We start from the raw sequence: 23,483 nt of genomic DNA on the forward strand, positions 1-23,483 counted from the left end.
CCCTATCCTTATCTCAAACCTCGAGCCTTTTTCCTTATATTATCTCTCCCTGTTCTCTCAGAGGGTGGGGGGAATGAGACAGAGACTGCATAGTCTGGCCCTGACTGAGGCTAAACTACGACACGTCATTATTAGCAAAACTGTGTATTACCACTCTATCTCAATTTCTCATGTGTGGTAGAGAAAAAACAGTGTGAAGTTTGGACTAACCTTTGTCTTGCATATAGAGGCAGAATTTGTCTTTTAGTATTTGCAATATCAAATAAAAAGGTTATGGGACAGGATTTTTAAAGTACAGTAGAAAAATGAAAGTATCTTTATGGAAGGCCAAAGCAAAAAATGTATTCTTGTGCTGTTACTAGTCAGTACACAAATCTGAGAACTGCCTGGATGCCCATGACTAAAGATCTACTGCTTGGCAAGAAAAGATTTGGTTTTGATTTTTTTTTTTTTTAAACTTTGTCACTTTTAGTCTGACTTCCAACAGAGGGCAGACGTGATTATGATGGGGTTTGTTCCTGTCTCGCCTATGTAACTCCTAAATGTTTTAAACAATTTCAGCCAGATTTCTGTATCAGGTGGGAATCTCCATTCCCTTGAGATTCACAGACAGGCAGAGGCACAAAAGGAGAGAACTAGTGTTAGCTCAGCCTGGTATAAGATACGGAAATCCCTTATGGGAGAGTGCATAAGGAACCAGGCTTTCTAAATTCTGCTGTTGATAAACTGTGTGTTAAACCCCATCTCTTCTTGCTGCTGCTGTTGGCATATATGGAAAAAGAGCTTAGTTTTAATGCAGATTTTCATTTTTCAGGAAGAAAATGTAAAAATTGTCCTCATGAATCCAAATATTGCTTCAGTGCAGACCAATGAGACTGGCTTAAAGCAGGCTGATGCTGTCTACTTCCTCCCCATCACTCCACAGTTTGTCACAGAGGTCATCAAGGCAGAGCGTCCCGATGGGTTAATTCTGGGCATGGGTGGCCAGACTGCTCTCAACTGTGGTAAGTGAGATACAAGCAGCTTGGCAGGCAAACTCATGGTTTTCACCACACGTTCAGCAGACTGTTTGTGCAGACGTGCAAGACTCCTGTGCCTTGGACATTGCCCTGGTTACTAAGTGATACAGGCAGATACTGACCATGGGGGTGGAGTGAGTAATGGCTAAGCTGTGAACATAACACGTAATTGCTGGGTTTGATGCTTTAATTCATATATCCTGCTTTGCAGCTTAAGGCTTAGTTACTGTAGTTGAATTGAGGATATTCAGACCACCTTGAGGCAGAGATCAAAAGGAAAACTTGGGTTCATTTAGCTTCTTGCAACAGTCTCCAACCATATTGCAGATTGTGGCCAAGCAGTAGCTTTACTAATAGTTCCAGGTTTCAGACATTTTAGGACAGAAGTTTTTATATTATGGTTCTCAGTTCTAATACTGATTAGTAATAATGAAATTAGCTGTTGATGAAACTAGACAAGTTGTCAGCTTAGTCGGGTATCTTCTGAATACTTTCTTCTTCATCTACCATCAGTCCTCAAAACTGTGGCTTTGTTTACTCTGCAGGAGTGGAACTCTTCAAGCAAGGAGTCCTGCAGGAGTATGGTGTGAAGGTCCTAGGTACATCAGTTGAAGCCATCATGGCTACAGAGGATAGAAAGCTTTTTTCCGATAAACTGACTGAGCTAAATGAAAAGATTGCTCCTAGCTTTGCAGTGGAATCGGTAAATCAGACAATTTTGAAGATGTGATTACTATTACTGTTGCCCATTTGAGTTATTAAAAAAAAAAAGATTTCCTAGTTTTCTCGAATAAAAGCTGGAATACAACTGTAGACACTTTAGTATAGTTTGTACGCTTTCATCAGCACTCTGCAGTGATTGATGCTGCTTCAGCATGGTTTAAAAGGAGTGAAAATGCAATTAAGCACTTGGAAAGCCTAAGCTAATTTACCCATTGACAAGAAAAGTAAATTTGGTTGAAGTGTCTTCTGTGCTGCAGCACAAAAATATATAACATTTCAGTGGTTACTTTTTAAAAAAAAAAAAAATCTTCCACAAGCCATTTAATGGCTTAGGATTTTAGGTCCTCAGAAGCAGCAGGCCTGAAATCGTTCTTGAGGACAGGAGTGTGACAGCAAAGTTAGTTCAGTTGGAAGGCCTGTTTGAAACCAAACCAGTCTTAAACCAATGTCTGTTGGAGGGGTTATTTCATGCTAAAGTCTGTGAAGACAGACCAGGTAAGGACACTGTCCGTGGGAAGTCAGCAAGGAAGTCTACACATAACTAAGGCAGAAGTTATCTCCTTGAGCCCATGTTCCAGTTTTCTGCTGTTTGGCAGAACAAAGCAATGTGACAAAGCCAACTTTTATTCTTTTCATTTTGTTTTCGGACAGCTTAGTGTCTTACTGAAGGGATTTCCAGTTAACCATCTAACCAGAGTTGAAGACTTTTTTCACCTTAATTGTTATTGTATCTCTGAAATGTATTCCTCTCTCCTTTAAGATTGAAGACGCTTTGAAGGCAGCTGAAAAGATTAGCTACCCAGTCATGATACGTTCTGCTTATGCCCTTGGTGGTCTGGGGTCAGGCATATGTCCTGATAAGGAAAGTTTGCTGGACCTTGGTACGAAGGTACGTCTGCAATTGCAAGCTCTGGGAACAGAGCTGAACATCTGATTTTCTCAGATATTCTTCTAATAGTCACAAACACTGGAATTGTGCATACCCTACCTTTCATCTTATCTGTAAAATGTTATCCTCATTATTTCTAGTGCCCTCTTTTCATAATTCCTGCTGACTTGGGTAATGAAAAAGGTTAAATGACAAATCTGTTAAATGAATGAGAAACCAGTTATAATTTGAGCAAGTGTTCTAGCAATTCTGGTCCGAAAAGAAACAATGGACTATATTCACCTACGTTCAGGAGTATATGGCACATGAAAGATGTCAAGGAAGTTGAAACGTGAAATGCTGAGTGATAATGTAGTATTAGGGACAGAAGAACTGGGAGGCTTGAGCCTCTGCTGTGTTTCTGTCTAAAGATGATATTTTTGCTAGATCAAAAGCTTGTGTAGAGATTTAAGTGGATGACACTTCATAATTTGACATCCACCAGCTGTCTCTGGCTATGAAAAGACAGCTATTTTTCTGTAGGAAATCTGGGATTGTTTTTCATAAATTTGCTGTGAAAAGTAAACAGATAATTGGGGAAAACAAAACAAAAGCTTTTTTTTCCTTGGCAAAAATGCAGAATTTTAGGAAATAAATCTCTATTAGCTGACAGAGATTTAGTTATAATCTAAAATTCTTGGTTTTGTCTTTCCCTGATTTACTGAACCTCCTAATCTTTAATGTGTCTCTCAAAAGAAATACTGCTGCTGCCAGTAAGGACTGTATGTGAAAAAGACATTTTTGTATTCTTCCACACTGCTGTCATGCAAAAAGACTTTGGGTCCAGTGCGCTTAGTGCTGAACAAACATCTGCTCAGGCGGTGTCTGTGGCAGGGAGGCTGAATGGACAGGACTGACAGATGCAGGAGGCGGCAGCGGGTGCAGTAACCCCATCTTACAGACTGATGGCTGAGGTTGGAAACACTTTGTTTGCCCAAGCCCTCACGTGGTCTGTGTTTAGAGAAAGCAGAAATTCACTCAGAAACCTTGGGAGTGCAGCTGTCTGAAGGGTTTATATCAAAATATTTTTCAGTAGGAAGACCTGGTTTTGATCAGCATTTCTTGGTGCTTTTTTAAAAGAGTGGTTTTGTAATATCTGTTTTTCCTGAAATCTGTAAAACAGCTACTCTTGATAAACATTTTAGGAGTGAGGCAGTTCTTTTTTTTTTTCAGCAATTTTTTCTTTTTCTTTCCTTTTTTTCCTACCAAAAGTCTGATTCTGTTTTACTTTGTAAGTAAATATTTTCATTTTCTCAAAAATTATACTGAAAGAGCTCCAGCATTTTGAATGGAGAACAATATTTCACAATTTACAGTGAAAAACAATTTGGGTCTTGTTGAATTAGCTCAACTTTGGAAGCTTGTTTCCACAGCCCAGCAGAAACTCCATTCTCTTCAGTTATGAAGATGATCTGTAGTAATTCTGTGAACTGGATTTTCAGACACTGGACTCTGAATTGTATATAATTCAGATAACTGAACAGCTATGGATGTTTCATAGCAGAGCTAGTTCAAGTCATTTGGCCTTGAGTTCATGTCTCTTGATTCCTGTAACACAGGAGCAGTGTAGATTGTTTTACAAGTGTGGTTAGTATGGTTCCTCAAACTACTTTTTCCTTTTTATTTTTTTTTTTTTTTTGGTGCAAGTTTGGCAACTGAGCTACAGGGCAACATTTGAATAACAGCTTGAGCTAACTACAGAGGGGACCAGACTGAAGACTGATTCATGGGCAGCATTAAAACAAGAAGCTTTTCTAAAGGATGGATTGATAACGTGCCCGTTACTTTCTAGGATTTTAAGCAAGAATTGATTAATGGGGTTTTTAAATCTGCTAATATTAAGGCCATTTATTCCTTTAGATTATGCTCATTTACCAACAAAGTATATCTTTCATTTTTGTCTCTTGCACTGAGGAGTGCTTTCAAGATTAGATTAAGAATAAATCACGAATCTTGCTTCTGGTTAGTATGCCAATGATAAGCAGCATTATTAGTGCTATTAATTACCTAGTGTTTGTTGGCACCCACACTCCCCATCACTTAGTCATTGGGCTTTCTGCAGAGTTCTCCTATTGAAATCCGAGGCTGCCTGCATACACAAACAAAAGCATGTGTCTGCTGCATGATTGAAGCCCTACATGTTTTTATATTCCTATTTGTTATTTGTGTGCCATTGCAAGCTCACATGCCCTGCCTTTCTTTCCCATGAGATCACATAAATATTTTCTGTGCCTTTCAAATGAAGCTAAAGCAAAATTTAAAAAAAAAGAGAGAAATATAAAGTGCTTGTCATCGGTGCTATGAACTTCACTTATCTTCATCTTTCAATTTTCATGTTGATCTGGGATGTCTGGAGATAAGCCACGGAAGTCTTAAATATGGAACATGTTCTAATAAGGTTTTCTTTTTTACTTTTCATTTTCCCTGACATGTTCCCAGGCATTTGCAATGACAAACCAAATCCTGGTGGAAAAGTCAGTTGTTGGCTGGAAGGAGATAGAGTATGAAGTTGTGAGAGATGCTGCTGATAACTGTATTGCTGTCTGCAATATGGAAAACATTGATGCTATGGGAGTCCACACAGGTAGGCTTGGGCACAGGGTGGCTCACTGCAAATGGCTTGTTAACTTTTTTTATGTAATGCCCTTCTGCCTGCTGTTATTGACATAGTTTTGTGATTGATGAAATGGGCTCTAGAAGTACTCTTCAGGTCTTGGATACAGCCAGCTAGGGTGTGAAAGATATCGTTATGTTAAACCTGCCCCTGTGATCCCTGAAGATTTCCGTAAGATTGCCTGGCATCTCCAACTCTGGGCTTCTAACTGTCTGTGCTTCTCACCAACTATGCGTCCACAGGTTTGGATGTTTGTAGTAACTTCATTACTAGCAATGGGTTAACAAAGAAAGTGACCTGTGTGGCTAGAGTTTACTGGCACTGAACTGCTTCTCCTTTTCCTTCTCTGCTGCCTTGTAACAAACAGGAGATTCTGTTGTAGTAGCTCCAAGCCAGACACTCACTAATGAGGAATTTCAGATGCTGAGGGATCGTGCCATCAAAGTTGTCCAACATTTGGGTATTGTGGGAGAGTGTAATATCCAGTTTGCTCTGCATCCAACTTCCCTGGAGTACTACGTCATTGAAGTTAATGCCAGACTCTCAAGGAGTTCAGCTTTGGCCTCCAAGGCGACAGGGTAAGAGTACTTAAAAAAAACCAAAATACTACAGAACAAAAACTGAGGGGAGAAGAACAGAAAGAGAGAATTACGATAAGGGACTTGGATTAGTGTCTTATTTAAATATGTAAGTGAAAGCTGCAAGGAAGAATAGTTCCTGCATCTGCTCTCCATGCAGTTAAGCCAAGGAGTCGCTGGCTTAATTTGCAGCAAGAAAAACTGAAGTTGGCTGTTAGGGAGAATTCTGGAGCAGTCAGGTCAGTAAGGTGCTGATTTCTGCTTGGGAAGCTTCTAAGAACTATTCTAGTCAGCATCTGCTAGGATTGACCCTTGGAGAGTCAGTCCTGCTGGGAGATGGAAGAAGGCGTTAGTGAGCCCTCCAGGTCCATTCCAGGCTGCGGGTGCTGTTACTACAAATGGAAAAAACTCCCAGGAGGCGTGCGTGAAGGAGCCTAATAGCTGTCCTTACAAAGCATATCCACTGTGTCCATACGTTGGCTGCAAATCATCTCTAGGACCCAGAGGACACAGTTATTAATGAGCTGTCTGTCAGATTGATGCAAATGGTCTTGCTAGCTGCCTTTGTTTTGTCAGCTAATCATAAAGTAATCAAGATAAGGATGGTCAGAGCAGGCCGTTTAAAAATTGGCTTCTTAATTGCACTTTGCAAATGCTGTTGAGAGGCACAAATTAATCTCTAATTTGCAGTTCTCAACAACTCTTGTGGTTGTTGAAGTGCCATGGCAGACTGGAGATAAGCCATGATGTTGGACAGTGAGTGTTTGATTCTTTTCTTTTTGGATGGCAGACTTGCAGCAAAGCATACCTGTTTATGTGGTCTCACTGCAGGTGTGACAGATACTTAAAATGGTGGCTTTGCAGGTAAAAGAGCAAGCCCCAGATCTAGGTAGGTAGCTCTACAATGTGTTAAGGTAGGAAGCTGGACAGGCCCTGACCTGCTTGCGCGCAGTAACCTTCTGTTGTGTAGAGGAGGGAAAAATCACCTCACATCTGTTAATTTGATCCACTTCTGGGATCTGCAAAAGCAAAGTACTTCCCACTCTACTGTACCTCCCTCTATGGCAGGTATCCATTAGCATTCATTGCTGCCAAAATTGCCTTGGGGATCCCCTTGCCAGAAATCAAGAATGTGGTGACAGGAAAAACTTCTGCCTACTTTGAGCCCAGCCTGGATTACGTTGTTACCAAGATACCCCGCTGGGATTTGGACCGTTTTCAGCATATGTCCAACCGGATTGGAAGCTCCATGAAGAGCGTGGGAGAGGTGAGTGCAAGATGCTCCCCTTCCCTTCCATTCCACCACTTGGAAAAGTCATTTCACTTTCTTGGAAACCCTCAGAGTATCTATCTTCAGGGACCTAATGGCTTTTGAAGATATTTAATCAGCTCAAATTATTTTTATCCCGTACTATAATTAATTGAAATTATTTAGGACTGTAATCTTGGATATCACAGTGTGGATTCATCAATGGTTTGACTCTTAAGGGAAGAGAACGCTTTGGATCACCTGAGGTTGACTTCATTTTTAACACTCATTACAGGACTCTTAGAGGTTTGGGGTTTTTTTTGCGAGGAAAGTTCTGTATCATTGGTTAATTAGAGTATAACTTCAAGTGTTGTAGTCTGTTAAGATTTTCAGTGATGCTGATGAGCCACAGCTCTCGGTTGTTCCCATAGTTATTTATCCTCTCTGTTAAACCATATGCCAAATCTCAGCCTGCTTCTGCTCTTGAAATCCAAACACAACCTATAATCTTGCTCTGAAGTTTTGACTTCTCTTGGTGGTTGAGTCTCTTATATCTGGAACATGACAGTGTGACTTTTAAAGCCTGATTTTAAGATGTCTGGGACAATAACAGCATTTTCAGCCCATGTTTTAGGAGGAGAGAAATGAAGCAAAATGGGTAGATTACCCACTTAATTAGTTAATTACGTATCAGATACCAAAGCAAAATAATTAATTGTTTATCTTTTCAGCTGCCTTTTTTTCCTAATGCTTTTCAAGTAGCTATTTTATTAAATTATTTTGACACGTGAAACCTTCCTAACATCAATTCTATCTTGCTCAGACAACAAGCCTTTATCACAACTAGAAGGATTAATTAGAACTTGATTTTCCAGTGGCAGTTTTGCTTTTAATGGCAATGAGGTGGGTTTTTTTTTGTTTTGTTTTGGTTTTTTTTTCCGATGAGTTGATGCTTACTGATATTAACCCTCTCTGCTTAGGAAGTTTTGGACTCTTCTGTAGAGCTGGGATTCCTAAATACAGTTGCCTTGTGCACCATCTACTGTAAACACTTCCTGGCTACACACATCTGCAGGAGGAACTGTCAAGCCCTTGCAGTGGTCATACATCACAAAAGCAGAACTGCATGATCCCCCTGTCCTTCTCAAGGCAGGATCCTGGGTGAAGGGAGAAGGGAGATACTGCAAGAGTCAATGCTCCAACTGTGCAGGTCTATGACTGCTGGGGAGTGAACTGAAATAGGGATGGAGAAGCTTAAGAGATGCAGTTTCCAACTGGTGGAGGTACTCAGCAAAAAGATTAGTCTACCTGTGAGTAGGTGAGGATGTCTTTGAAACCAAGAGCTTCTTGCTGCTGTGTCTCTGTTAGTATGGCACAGTCATCTCTCTAGGCCTGAACTTGAAGCCAGATCGCAGCACCTACTGGATTTTATTAATTTAACAGTCTGGCCTGGCGTGGTTTTCCTGAGCTCTGTTGTGGTGGGCAGTGGCCTGGAGCTGTGAGAAAAGAGAAAACAATGTTATTTTTTTCTTTGACATTTTTCAACATTGTGTTTGAAAAGATTTTTATGCTGTTAGGGTTTCACTGCACTGGGAAATAAAAATGTAGAAATTTGAGAAAGGGCTTTGTTACCTCACAGATTTCCACAGAGAAAGGCTTGTTTTCTTATTAGATGTGATGTCAAGATTGAAGGAGGGAAACCCCAGTGCTGCTCTGCCAAGGAGGAGTAATCCTTTAAGAGAGCCCTCGCAGGGGAGAGTCACTGTTAAATGTAATTTAAAGGAAGAGGAGCAGATTTCTTCTGAACCTCAGAATTCCCACTGAGAGTTTCTATCTCTAACAGGCTGTAAAACAGAAATATCCTTCTATATTACTACACCCATGCTGCTGCATAATGCTTCCCTCTACTAAAGTGCTTCAAAGCAGTTTACAGAGGAGAGCAGCAGCCTCCTGTATTTTACAGATAGGGAGGCGAAAGCAGAAAGCAGTCACTTCAGTCACTTGTCTGAAACTCCCTGTTGATAATATGGCCAGGCAGGCCAAGAAGTGGGACTCCCAGTGCTCGGTCAGCTGCGCTGGTCTTAAAGCCGACAAGACTACTTTGGGAGGAGGTCCAAAGGCTGTAATCTTTCTGTATGTCTATCTTCATGGTTTAAATTTGCACTCCTGTGTTATTCGGGGCATAGCAGGGCAACAGCTCACCAGCTAATGTGGAAGTGCTCTCCCTTACAGGTCATGGCTATTGGACGCACTTTTGAAGAGAGCTTCCAAAAGGCCCTGAGAATGTGCCACCCCTCTGTAGATGGCTTCACTTCACATCTGCCCATGAATAAAGCCTGGCCAGCTATTGTAGACCTCCAGAAGGAACTCTCTGAGCCGTCCAGCACTCGGATGTATGCAATAGCCAAGGTAACAAAAGACAGAAAACCCTTGACCTATGTCCCTTGAATTATAGCTGCCACATTGGGTCAACTGAGGTGACAGAGGTTGAGTATTCTTCAACCCCTTGCTTCCCTCTGTCAAGCACGCTGGGACTGCCTTGTGTAGGATCCTTGCTGTTGAAGTACAGATATTCTCTATCACATGTAATTTCCTCTGCAGAACATAATAGCTGGGTGGGTATATGACTTTAATTTTTCCTGCTGACATCTGTGTTTTCCTGCATCTCCTATACTTAGGTAATGTGTTTGCTTTTTTGGTACTGTCTTAGCCCCTGCTTATTGGATTCAGCAACAGGTGCGTTCCTGTGTCCTGGCGCTTCAGTTTGTAGCTGAGTGTTGGTAGACAACTGGATCACTTTCCTTTGCTTATTCCTATAATACAGTTGTTTGCTAAATAGGGGCTAATGTTCAGACCTTATTTATGCTAGTGTGTCAGTCAAAATTAGCCAGTTTTGCAGATTACTGTTAGTTTATAGGAAGGGAGGAAGGAAAAAATGAAGATACTTTTGAGAACTGAAACAAAAGATGGCAAAGAATCTCCAGCTGCAGTCTGTGAGAGCACTGTCTTTTTGCAGTTGTTGCATTGCTATGGGCTTGAAACAAACAAACAAACAAATTTCTATGTTGAATTTAGCATACAGGAAATCCCCTGTTCTTTGAAATAGGCTCAACTTCCCCTAGCATTCTTTTAATCCCTCTCCTGTCACACTGGGCAAATCACTTCCTCTTTCAAGGTGTCTGGGTAACGGAGGATCTTAATGCGAGGGGAGCCTAGGGTGTGAAAGTATTTCTTCCTCCAGCTCCATGACGTTGGCCTGTGTATATCACATAGTAAATAATGGGGTTAGTTACTTTACAAGGTAGGTGCAATTTCACACTGTGGTTTTGCTGCAGCTAACTTGTCTATCTGTCCATACCCTCTATGAAGAGAAGAGGACAGCTGTCTTTTGTAGCTCACACTTACCTGTGTTTTGTTTTGTTTTAAGATTGCAAACCTTCCTGCCAGGGAATGCCCAGTTACTATTTTTTGTGCCCCTGACTTCGCATGGTGGAGTCTTTAAGCCCTTTGTGCTCATGCGTAGTTACATCTCATTTCATCCTCCACACAAGTATGGGAAGCTGAGGTTGTGCTGTGTTTGTAAAAAGATTTTCATGTAGCTGTTCCTCTTAGAAACAGCCTAAATGAAAAGCACAAGATGTTTGATAAATGTGTGGCTTGTCCAGCTGTTGACTCTCACTTTTCAAGCTGGAGAAAAGCCTGTCTTCATAAGTGTAGAACATCCTTCAGCAGCTGTGCTTGGTCTTTATTATAGCTTGCTTTTGTGAGGAAAAAAAATCTTGCTTCTTGTCTCTCTGAGTGGCTCAGAGAGCTTTTATGAAAGGTTAATCTTAGCCCCACGTTAACACAGGGGATCTCTGGAGATGAAGGTGAGTTTGGGCCCCACTGGACACTCTGGGTGTTCCCAGCTGGTGGCATTTTCACTGGGAGCTGTTGAAAAAAGCGAGATCAAAATCTTAATCCCTTCCTATAAAGAGCTGCCTCTGCCTGACACAGTGCACTAATTCATCCCCATTAATAACTGAGGCAAGCAATATCAGTAAGAGGTACTTCTGGCAGCTGGGGCTGCCTGCCTGGAAATCCCTTTCCAGCTTGCTGACATTTAAAAGCCAACACTGAGTCCCTGTTAGCCATCAGCTTTGTTTGAAACAGGATGGAGCTTCCTTGTATGTCTTCTCCTCCCCTGCATGCCCCACTAGTCAACTCTCTAAGGCTTTTTACTTTTTCTCCCTCCTTTGTCTGTCGGATGATGAAAACAGTAACTGTTTAGGTGAATGGGAAGGGAGTTCAGCTGCCATTCGGAGCTATTGCTGTTGTGTTGGGACTCACTATTGTAACGTGAAACAAGGCACTAGGAGAAAGGCTGGAATAGGTGAGACTTGTCCCTTGCCCAGAGTGGCCAAGTGCTGCAAGGAGGTAACTACCTGATGAGCAGGGCTGCTCAGGTTGTATCCGATCTTTTCTGGGCCTTCTTAAGGTTGTATACAAGTGGCCGCAGGGGACTTATGCTGTGGATTTGATCCACGCTGTTTCACACCAGGGCCCTGATCTCTGAGTTGTCCATACTACAGCCATATTAGTTTGCGCTTTTGCTCCTGCCCACAGGCAGCTAAATACTTCCTTTGGTGAGGAGCAGGGGTGGGACTGAAGGAGCGAGGGTGCTGGCCCTAGACACAGCACAGGCAGCTGAGCTGTCCTGGTTTGCTTGGCCTGGAAACTAGGCTTGCTCCCTGACTTGTGGTGTGAAGGCAGTCCTGTAAACCCCTTGGCTTCCCAGCGTGGGGCCAGTGTCTACTGGATGGGATGCTCTTGAAGATGAGCAGGATTCTAAAGTCACGCTGTCCTGCTGTGGCTCCCTCCCCCTTCTTCTATGGTGTGTTTAGACTGTGCTCCTGCATGTAGGTTTGAATAGAGTAAAGCCACCTGAGTGCTGTCCAGGGCCCCTGATCAAATCCTGCAGGGATTTTCTGCCTGGAAACTTGATTTGCCACTGTAGTGTGGTGATTTGGGAGCAAGAACTGTCTGCAAACTCATTCTTCTATCCCAGTCTCCAGATTTATGCTACAGGGGTGAAGGTGGTTTATTTTCTCTGCCCCTCCTCTGATTAAGGAGGGGAAGGTTTTTGGTTTTTTTTCAGTTTCCCTTGAAGATTCCTAGGACTTTTAAGTAAAGTGTCCTAAGCAGATTAAGTATATGTGGTCATGCTACCTGTGTGTATGTGTGGCTCGGGGACCATTGACTGAATGTTGGAGATCCTCAAGACACGCAAATCTGCAGGTGTTTTCTGAAAACAGATGGGCAGAAGAAAGACCTGCTCACATCCCTCTAATGTGGCAGTGTGGCCTTACCCTCCAAGCACTAAGGAATAGGGATGGGAGGGACCCCTTACCAGTTGCTGCATACCAGTATTATACCCAGAAACGTGTGAGAAGCCCAGCCTTGTTATTGCCAGTGCTCGGGGACTGCTGTGATGGCTCTAGGCTTCTCCTTGCTGGCATTTGGAAGAGCGGCAGCTGTTGGATGCCAAGCGCTAGCTGAAGGTTCGATGTGTAAGTGACTGGTTACTCTAAAGGAGCAAAATGTGCGTTAGAGATTTTCGCCACTACTTGTGAGCAAGCAGGATATTAAATTCAGCAGCTTATTATCGCTCAGGACAAGGGAATGGCTGTGAGAGGGAGACCCAGGCAAGCTGCCTGAAAATCCTTTAGAAAAGGTAGAAAGTGGTGTCAGTATTTTGCGGTGCCTGATGAGAGCTGTTACCCATCACTTGTCTGTGCTGGTGGTGCCGCCGCTTTGGAGCATAGCACTGAAGTGACCTGTGCGTTTCTCTCCACTGGCATGAAGTCTCCACATCACAGTGCTGGAGCATGCAGTGACCATATGATGTTGCGTGCGCAGCTTGATAACTCCGAGGAATAATGCCGGGGTGCAGTGGGCCAAATTCATTCCTGGATTAATGCTGGAATTTTCTTCAGTGACGTTGCTCTGGCTTTGTTCCAGGGATGCTGCCCTGCAAGAAAACAATTAAACATGGTATCAAATTAATGAGCCTGATTACTTCAGCTCAGCAAAGATACCATGCTGGCATTATCATTATGGTTGATTATAGTTGTTTTATCAGGAGAGTTGTAACTGTGCACCACTGATGAGACCCAAGAAATACCAGTAATAGAAGATAAAACTGCAATGTCTCAAGATACAACTGCCCACCAATACAATTGTATCGGGGGGCTCTCTAGCATATTCCTCTGAGGTTTTTCTTTAATATTGCAGTGTCATGTAAAACATTGTCATTTGAGTAATAACTCTGTGGGATTCCTTTTTACCCCATGGTTGCAAATGGTTTGGTAAAAAGAAAATGAAAAAAAAAAAAAAACAAAAAACAAAACCAAACACTCCAATGAGATAATGCAGGGGAATTTGAATTATCTTGACGTTAACTTGAGATACAGAGAGAGAAGCTTGAGTTACGCTGTAGCTGCAGTTTGTCACCCAGGGCTGGACTTTCCCTTGCTTCAGGGGTATCTTAAGGCCATATGTTTTGATTCAGCCTTGTGTTTCAAGGGTAAATCACGATTTATGCTCCGAAGCAAAAAGTTCCTCCACAGCTGAGCAGCTGGACCTTGCTGTTTAACATTTGCAGCTAGGAGGTCGGCAGTGGGTCTGAGGCTTAGGCAACTTGAGTGGTAAGGGGTGCAGGTTGGCACTGCAGGCTGAACATGCCTTGCTGTAGGTAGCTAAGGCACTCAGTGGCCACCAGGCCTTGTTGCCATCAGTTTAACTTTGGCTGCTGGCTCTGTGAAAAGCAAATTCTCTCGCTTTTGCTCAAACAGAAGCCAGCTCTTGGTACCAAAGCATGTGCAGAAGTGGCTGGTGCCTCCCTGTGCTGCCTGAGGGGAACATTTTCTGTTGCTGTGGGAGATAGGATCCTGGGGTAGATGAACCTTTGATTTGTCCAGCTTAGTCTACAGTACTTTTCGTATCTTTATGCTACGTAGTTGCTGCTACCTATTTGCAGACTAAATCTGTATTTGCAAAGCACATATTAAAGGGGCTGTTTGGTGCCGTCCTATTTTTGGCAGGCCTTGGATAACAAAGTCTCCGTGGATGTCATTCACAAACTCACAGCCATTGACAAATGGTTCCTGTATAAGATGCGCAGCATTGTGAACATGGAGAAGACCTTGAAGGAAGTGAACAGGTAAGAAAAACCAATAGCCTTGTCCTAGGACACAGCAATCCTTCTGAGGATCCTTCTGCTGGGAAACCTGTGGTAAGCCCTGAGCACAGATGCAGTCAATGCTGAGAAGTTTATTTCGGTGCTTGGAGTAAGCAATGTTGTCTTAAATCCCAGTTCACTGCCTCACCCGGACAGTGGAAATTTCTGAGAATACTCTGGTAAAAGAACTGCTTTGAGTGTTTAGGCATTTTGACTGTTCTCGGAGATTATGGAAGTTCCAGTTTATTTTGGAAAATCCTCATTGTATCTCTGAGGCTAAGGCTGGGAATGTGGATGGCCTGCAACAAGTAACAGCAGGCTGCCGTCACGTACGTAGGACAGAATTAGCCTTCAAGCACAGGACTTGTTTCTGACTTACTACACCTGAGGGTAAAACACACTGCATTTTTTCCAGCCTGCCCAATTGATTTTTAAGCTTTTCTGCCTTGCTGGGATCATGCAGTATGTGTTGCTTTTGTACTGCACTTTCAAACATCTATAATTCTAGACATATTTAAATATAAATCTTCTTCTTTCTTCAAGAAAAATGACCATATAAAAATAAGCAGGAAAGATAGCAGTAAATTAAAGTGCTGGGCTGTATTTCAGTTCCAGCCTCTTGCTGACTTGAGCTTTCCCTTCATGGTTTACGAGGCTGGGAGAACCTCCTTGCTGAGTTATTGGCTGTGTGTTGGGCGGCTCTTCTGCCTCGGGTACCCGTTGTGTTAACCGCTTTTCACCACATGATGGCACTGGGAGTGCACCGTAGCCGGGACATCACTGGGGTGCTTAGTTCATCTGCTGTGATTTCTGCTGCTTTCACCAGCTGCACGGTTTTAATTGAGCAGCTCTTGCTCTCCCTTGCCCTCCGGAACAAGCCGGATCTGGAGCTAAACAAAAATAAATGTGGAGGGAGATGTCGAAGAGGAGTAGCTTGATTATTTACAGAAATCTATTGTTTGGCTGCACGAGTTTTTGCCCTCTAACATCTGTGTCATGTTGCATTTATCTCGAGTATCTTAAATAGATATGTGCCGCTCCAGAGGAAGAAAAACAGTATACCCAGAATGGGTTTGATTTCCTTGCTGTTGGAGTGGCATGCTCTGGAGTGATGCGCTTGGGACCCCAGAGGTTGACCCCCTCCTCAGCTAGTGTAAATCCAGCATCGCTTCACAGGGGCTAATTGTGCCGAGCTGTCCTGTATCACTGAAGTTGCTTTCCCCTTCTCTGCAGTGGGTGGCAGGCAATAATACTACTGGTAACATGATCAGTAGCTGGTACCATCCCACATAGTTTTTCATCCTTCTGGTGACTAGGCAGCAGACTGTATGGGCAGCGTGCTACACAAAGCTCTTTTGCAGTATCCAGCCTTGTGTTTGTATCATACGCGTCCAATGTTGTGTCCTTTGTAAGTGGAATCATGCAATTCAACTCAGATTGCGGGTGGTGTAAATTAACTTTGTGTTGTTTTCTTATCAGTGCAGATTTTCACTCTGCTGTCCTTACTCAGACCTTCCCAAGGAAACTGTCTTACCTCACAACCTACGTTGGCAGGAGAGGAGGGACTGTCTGGCTGCATTATGTTGAAGGCACATTGGCACAAAGGCAGAGAGCCAGGGAAAAGTGCTTCTGACCTCAGCTAAGAGACTAGTCCAGTGAGGCACATCAGGAAACACATCTCTGCAATAGCTGAGGGAAAGCTAATTGATTGATGCAAATGAGACTTGGCATACATGTGCTCTTTCTGCAGCCAGCTGTTTCCAGTCCCCGGCATGCCTGGCGTGAGTTTTACCTGTACTACAGGATTATTTCCAATTGAAAAGAATGAGCTGTGACACCATCACTGCTTTAAATCTTTCTCTTGTTGAAATAGAGTTACCAGAACCAGAAGTTGTTGCCCTGTCCCCAGGCATTGTTGCTGGTTACAAGCTCGCTCTCTGTTTGGTTGAATCCATCCCTTCCTTTTTGTCTCTGGATTTGTCTGGAGGTTGTTTGCAGCAAGATTTTGGATGCAGTTGGAGTAACATCTCTGCCAAGAGTCTTGATTTGGGCCTTGGGGAATTGTTGTAGAGACTGGTAACAAGGAAATGGTCTCTGCCAAGAGGAAATGTAGAGCTAGAACAAGTGGATAGGACAGATGGGGAAGGGAGATCAGAGGCAAGTGGAGGACTTTGTGAGCAGTTCAGCAAGCAGCATTCACACACCGAATGCTGCCTTGCATCCTCGCCACGTGGAGCAACTCAGAGATGAGCAGAAGGCCTCACCGATTTAGGCAGCGAATCCATGTGTGAAAGGTTGTATGGGATGATGTTATGGGGTGAAAAATCTTTCTGACCTGTAAGTGTTTGTCCATTCTCCGTGGTGTACAGGCAAGGCCAGCCATTTGCAGAGACAGTAGAGACTGGGAAGGGCACCCTCTGCCCCATTTATGTTTGTCCCAGTGAACATCTTTCCAAAGAAGATTGGAACTGGTGCTGGTGAGACTGCATAGCTTTTGTCATGCTGCAGCAATGCCTCCATTTGACTCTGCCTCTGGGCCCTCCAAGATGGAGCAAGAGTCATTTCAGGTTATGTGATTTGACTGCAGGAAAGCAAATGGCCTGCGTTGAACTGGGAAAAGAAAGACATTTTGAGAGCACTTGCAAGAGTATCCAGTAACACTACACACACATCAGACATGTGCCTCTGCTGTTTCTCCTGTGACCTACGTATTTTTCATTTTAAGTGGAAACTTTCATTGTGGATATTTTTTGGTTGGTTTTTTACATGTTGAAAATCAGTAGTTCTTTTGCTCCTAAATCACTTAGGCATCTCTGTAGCAATTTAACCTGCGATTGATTGTATTTGCCATTACTTGGGAGCTTATAGGGATGGGGGAAAGGGAGAGGTAATGGGATCAAGTTCACTGCTGGGGAAAATCTGAGTAAGACTCAGGGAATATTGAGCCATCTTGTAACAGGCAGAAGTGTGAATATATTGCACAAAGAGGAATGTTTCAATGTTGATAAAAGGCTGTAAAGTAGAATTCAAGTGAGAAAAGAGGAGCATGATAAACCCTCATTTTGCAGTTGAGGAGCAAAACATAGAGATGGTAAGCTTGCCCAAAGTCTCAGAGACAATCTGGAGAGCAGTGAACTGAACTCTGCCTTCTTAAATCTCTGCTCTTCAAATTAATCTTCATGAAACCAGCAGATCTTCCCTTTGGTGGGTACCAAACTAGCCAGCCTACTAGCAATGGAAAATGATGGCACCAGTCATGTTTTGATAACTTTATACTTTGGAGCTTGTTTTGGAGGAGAATGTGTCCTTGCTCTGTGGGCATTGAGTGAAAACACCTCCTGGCCTGTAGTTTGCTAAAGGGGTAAGTGCAGTCCTGAGTATTGCTCTTGTCATTCCTAAAGAGACACAGGTTAATAGAAGGGAAAGCAGAAAAATGTAGGAGGGTGCAGACCCACTTCAGCCCAGCATTTGTAACCAGGTGCTCTGCTCCGTGGCCCGTGGAAGAAGTTGTTTATTGAGAATTCCTGTTCAAAGCTCATGTCCTTGGGTCTGTGAGAAGTGTACTTTGAAGGCTGCTTGCTGGAAGCATGACTTGATTTCAGAACAAGACTGTGGCGGAGTAGCCACAGAAATACAGGTGCTGGAATTAAAACCCGGCTGCAGCAGGTAACCTGGGAAACAGTGCAGGGAGGAAAGATCAGACTGGCCATCAATAACCCGTGCTCTTCCACAGCGGTTGTTGCACACCTGCTCTTCCCAAAAGCACCGTTTCTGCTGACTTGTGCGCTTTTGGGACAGGTCAGAGAGCATAGGTCAGATCTTGTGCGGGCATAAAGCAGAGCTGGTCCAGTGACGCTGAATAAGGCTGCACTGATTTATACTGTTTGAGGAGCTGTCACTGACATATTTGAGTACTCGCTTGTAGCTAACTGGGAAGATTACTTTTGTCTTCTTTGTGAACTGTGGGGCAGGGAAGACTTGGGAACAGATTAGGAATTCACTACATGAGAAGAATATAAAATAAGCAGCTATTCAGCACTGTTGTTTGTGCTTTGTGTAGATCTGACATAAGATACTTTCTGTTTGTCTTGTAGAGCCATTGATGATAATTTCACAGCTGTATTTTCTTTCAAAGCATCTGTACATTTGTGAAAACGCAATATGCATTTTTTCCTTGATACAGAGGATATACAGCCATCGCCTTTTAAAAGCCATCGGGGAACCTCTGTAACTGGTATGTACGATAGCAGAAGCAGGAGAGTCCATACCATGGCATCCCAGCAAAGACCTCAAAGCTTTCTTTTACCAAGGGTGGAAAATAGGCTTTGAGGAAGCATCTATCACCCATTTCTTGGCGGTGTTTTGGTGTGAGCTGCTGCTTCAGCACATCACTTCATCCTAGGTGTGAGTCCTTTAGGTCTTAGGGCACAGTGTGAGGTTCATGTTACTTAAATCAAGATGTCTGCAATAAGATTTATTAGCTCAGGGACCTGAATGTTAAAGATGCAGAGCGCTGGAGTGATAGTTGTTCCAGGAGTGAGATTTGTTGGTTTACAGCTCCTGCTTCCGTAAACACTCCTTTGACAGCTTTTTGTCAGTCATCTCATGAGTTTCTCAGGAGGGGAAAAACCGTAACAATCTGTCTCCTTGAGATGAGAAGCAGAGAGAGAGAATTTATATACCGATCTCGCTATTTTAATTGTAGCTTGGTCAAAATCTTATAAAACATCAGGAGCAATCAAGGAGGCCCCTAGGAGCCTTGAAGCAGAGCAGGACAATGAGGAAAAGAGGAAGAATAGGTATTTGTACATAATCCAGCCTGAAATCAAGTAGGCTTTTGAAATCCTCCAGGTGTATGAGTGCTGAGAAAGGAAGAGCTCTCTCAAGCCCGATTGTTAGGCATTTTGATTCTGGCGCTTCTTACTTTCCGTCTGCCTTGCTTACTATTGTGAAACTGTAAGTCTGGGCTTAAATCCACCCCATCCAGGTTTAGGAGGAGCTGAGTTCAAGACTGGTGGGCTGAGCTGGTTGCAGGTCCTATGTGCCTGTCCCAGCCACATGAATAGCTGCCGAGATAAACCAGAGGTGACCTGCAGGTGTGAGCCTGTGGGCTTACAGGGTCAGGTTGGACGGGGCTCTGAGCAACCTGATCTGGTTGGAGATGTCCCTGCTCCTTGCAGGGGGTTGTACTGGATGGGCTTTGAAGGTCCCTTCCAACCCAAACCATTCTGTGATTTTATGACATAGTATCTGTACCCCAAATGCTCCCAGCTCAGGCTTTGACCCTTAGTTCACAAAATACTCCTGATCTTTTTGATCAAGACCCGTTAACGTGCACCTAAGTAATACATAGATGGACATAAACTTGACAACATACCTAAAATGAAGCAAAGCCTGATTTGGCAGACAAGAAAAAGAGTGCTTCTTCCCATATCAAGCTGGGGCTTTCTGCTGGTACATTTATTTAGCATTACTCCTGAACTGGTGGATCAGATGAAAGCCAGTCAAGTGGAAGAGAAGGCAATGTTGAAGTGAGCAGGCTCTCCTGATAATTGCGATGCTGCCAGTGTTCCTCTAGTCAGTTAATAGATTTCCCCAGGTCCTCTGTGCCAGGTGAAAATTTCCTCATTAAGGGGAATTTATTCCATTTCCCTTTATCGTTTATTATTGAAGAAGTGAGTGGATGGAGTTCCAAAGGATGACAGGGTGGAATTTTAAACAAAAAGCAACAAGAAATCGACACTGGAAGCTGAAAAGAAGGCACAAGCAACATTCAGGAAAGGCTTGTATTGTTTATAAACTACAAAATCTACAGGGGACTTTAGCTTTCCAAGGAAGCGAACAGCCACTAAGTGATTATGGCAGTGTGCAGAAGTCTAATTGTCTGGTTTTGAAGCTCTAAAACTTCTGAATGTCATTTTGCAAAGGCAAATGTTAGGAAAAAGGAGCATGATAGGAGTCTGGAATCATGGCCACTGAATCTTCCCTTGTTTCAGAATTGCGTATAAACCAGTGAGGGAGTTTGATCTTTGGAAGACTTTTTGCCCTGTCTTTGAAAAGTAAGTGATGCTCCAGGGGAAAGTGGGAGGCAGTGATGTAGGAGTGGGTCATGTGTTTGGGAACAGCCAGAATTGAGAATTTTTTTCTTCTCTTTATAGCGCTAGTTTTCTGATGAGCTCTTGGAAGGGTTATTTGCACTCAAGCGTTCAAAGAGATCAGCCTGATTCAGCTCTTACTGGCTTTAATGTCTCCAGCAAGTCTAAAGGGCTGTCTTTGAGCAAAGGCAGTGGGAAAGCTGGATCTTAAAATTCATCACCCCTTAACCTCTATGTGTCTCAGTTTTGCTATCTGCAAGATAAGCATCACCCTCATACTGTTTGTCTATTTATTTATATTATTTCCATGGAAACTGAGATATAAATGCTAAAAATTACCCTTATTAGTAAATGGAAATTATCCAGGTATGAACATGTGTGTCCAGTACGTGCAGAGAGGCAGCCTGATTTCCATGCAGGTGCTGAGGGTTTGCAGCTCTCTGATCCAGTTCCCGTTAAACATGGTGGAGCAATTCTGCTGACTTCCTCTGCCTGCCCCTTCTTCTGGTTGTGCCTCCAAATGCCAGGAGCTTCCTCAAAGGCTTTTGGCAATTTCTCATCTTGCGGCAGATTCTGGTTTCCACTGCTTTGAAAGCAGCACTGCTGGGCGTTTAACTGTTGCTGTTGCTGTAACTGTGTTTCTGTGACAATATTAGATGGCAAAACTGTTACATCCCCTGGGCTGGGTTGTCAATTTTAACCTTTCCTGCCTCATGGTGAGCTAGGTGCATTTCCTCCATATTAACCTACCTCCATGGCAGTGAGAAATGAGAAAAACCTTCCTGTCTAGGCGCTGCTTCAGTAGAGGTTCCCACCGCATCTTTTGTATTAGCCACATTGAAAGCTACATCTCTGATCTTTTCTTTCTCATCCACTGGGAGTAGCAGAGGAAAAAATGCACGGTTTTATTTCCCCTTTAGGTACTTGGCTTTTCTCTTGCACCCTGGTTGTCCTGTACAAAACTATAGTTACTTTTCTGCATGGACTAGTAAGTGTCATAACCTAATTTAAGCTGCTAGCCCAAGGCAAATGAATCATGTCACCAAATAATCACTGCTTCTCCTCTATCCACCCTACTGGGGGGGATGACGATGAATGATACTGTTATAATGAGATACAAAAACTGAATTGAAACAAGCTGCAAATGAAGGCAATTTTCTTTCTCTGTCAGTAATCAAATGCCAACCAGCTATGTGTGTTTCTGAGGCAGAAGGGAGGGAGAGCAAGGGAGAATGCTTAGAGAATGCTGAACCTAGGAGAGAAATGCATGGCTGCGTTCCTCTTAATAGCTGGTGATGGCTAGCATCTCTTTTGCCAGACAATTGGTAGATTTTGCTTGCTGTGATTCCTCCTGTAAAACAACCCATGCCTTCAGTTCTGGCGTTCGTGGTTTATGCGAGAAGTCTTGCCTCTGAGCTGAGATCAGAAAGTAGCAAGGGCTGAGGAGAAGCAGAGGAGTTTTGTGGTGGAGGCGTTAGTGCGTGGTAAACGCAGGCTTTAACATACTGTGGTGTTTCAAAGGGGGTCTTATTTTGGGAAGTCTTTCTGTTCCCAAAACTGAATCCAAGAGCTAGGAAGCGTAACTTGCTGGATTAGGCAGGACTGTTTCTTTCTGACACTAGCAAAGAGGAGGATCTTTTGGAGAAAGAAGGGTGATGTGGTGGAGGGTTGTGGAGAAGATCAAGGGTGTAGGTGGTAGCCCTGCCTGGAGTCCCCTGAGGGCAGAGCAGGCTGTGGTTAGTGCCAGGCTGGGACGCAGTGCAGAGGAGAGCGGTTACAGGGAGCATGTCCTTTCTGCGAATCCTCCTTAGCTGTCTGCTGTGCTATTGTAGGCAGGTGCAGCGCTCTGTTTCTCATATTACAGGGAAAGGAGAGCTAGCATTGAGGAATTCATAGAGGAAAACCCATCTAACCAGGGATCTGAACCTAAAAGTTTCTGGTCCCCAGTTCTGCTCTCAGAACAGCTGGTTTGACATTTCTCTGACTCACCTGTTTTATGCTAGCCTGGCTTCACCGAGGGCAGCAGAGCTGCTCTGTGCCTAAGCCAGAGTGGAAAATCCAATCCAATGACTCTCTTTCATGCTTCAGCTTCCTGACACATTCCAATAAAGTGTCCTTACTCCTCTCCTCCCACTCAAATAACATAATGCTATTTATTTTAAAATGCCATCAAGCAAAGGACATAATTCAAAAGCTCTGATTTAGGAAAATTGCTTGTTTGTTAATCATTTCCTTTTTCCTGATTCAGAGCTTGCTTGCTCATAAAATATTGATTTACTGGGCAGGCAAGGATGCTCTTGGCAATGAAGATGAAAAGCAGAAGTGCTGATAAAAATACATAGGCTTTTTGTGTTTTTGCAAAAGCTAAGCTTAGAAAAGCTAGCTTAGAAACAGAGACAGGCAGAAACTGTAAGGGCTATAGGTGGAGTCAAAACAAAGTGGAACCAAGATAGTGTGGAAGAGAAAAAAGTGAAGGGAGTAAAGGGGGAATGGAGAAGATTAAAAAAATCATAAGCAAAATGGGCAAGAAACTGTTGAATTGCAGAGATGGTTGGGGAAAAAAAAAACAATGCGTTTGAAATAAACAGCAAAAACTTCTACTCCTGAAAAGCAAAACCAGGAGAACAAGAACACATAGAAGTGTTGAGAGACCTTGATTGCAAATACGAAATCAAAAAGGTGCCCCTGCTTTACCCCGTCTATCCCCCTCTCCCAGTTCTCGTAATGCAAGAAGCATCATAAATGATACAGGAAAAAATAGACTGTCAGAAAGAAAAACCTGCCTTGAATGTCAGCCTCTGAAGGTCATTTCTACTTTGTATTTCTGAAGTTAGATGCTTTTTAAAAACACTGGCCATTTCTGAAGGTAGACAGAGCATCCTCAACAGGAGGAGGAAAGGCTTGTTTGGGACAGATTGTAGTGTTGTGAGGCCAGTTGTCCCCCAGCTCAGCAGGGTCGGGGGACAGTTATGCCTCCGAGTGGTTCATCCCAGAGCGTCAGGAATTTCATGCCTTTGTTTGGAGTGGGCAGCTGCAGTGAGAGGCAGGAGATGGGGGT

The 23,483-nt window shown here is 43.3% G+C and overlaps 1 protein-coding gene across 2 annotated transcripts in view; it reads left to right on the plus strand.

Moving 5' to 3' along the window:
• Positions 1-23,483, plus strand: part of CPS1 (carbamoyl-phosphate synthase 1) — a 92,227-nt gene that overhangs the window by 31,546 nt on the left and 37,198 nt on the right. The window contains exons 14-21 of one of the 2 annotated variants that reach the window (XM_086751014.1): positions 815-1,004; positions 1,565-1,722; positions 2,503-2,631; positions 5,110-5,254; positions 5,652-5,862; positions 6,931-7,129; positions 9,344-9,520; positions 14,194-14,312. In XM_086751014.1, coding sequence (XP_086607140.1) covers positions 815-1,004; positions 1,565-1,722; positions 2,503-2,631; positions 5,110-5,254; positions 5,652-5,862; positions 6,931-7,129; positions 9,344-9,520; positions 14,194-14,312 — 1,328 coding nt within the window. The remainder of the gene's footprint in view (positions 1-814; positions 1,005-1,564; positions 1,723-2,502; positions 2,632-5,109; positions 5,255-5,651; positions 5,863-6,930; positions 7,130-9,343; positions 9,521-14,193; positions 14,313-23,483) is intronic. The other variant, XM_086751013.1, reaches the window with a different exon arrangement.

This window comes from Chlamydotis macqueenii, chromosome 6, assembly GCF_036417535.1.
Source record: "Chlamydotis macqueenii isolate bChlMac1 chromosome 6, bChlMac1.mat, whole genome shotgun sequence".
Classification (NCBI taxonomy): domain Eukaryota; kingdom Metazoa; phylum Chordata; class Aves; order Otidiformes; family Otididae; genus Chlamydotis; species Chlamydotis macqueenii.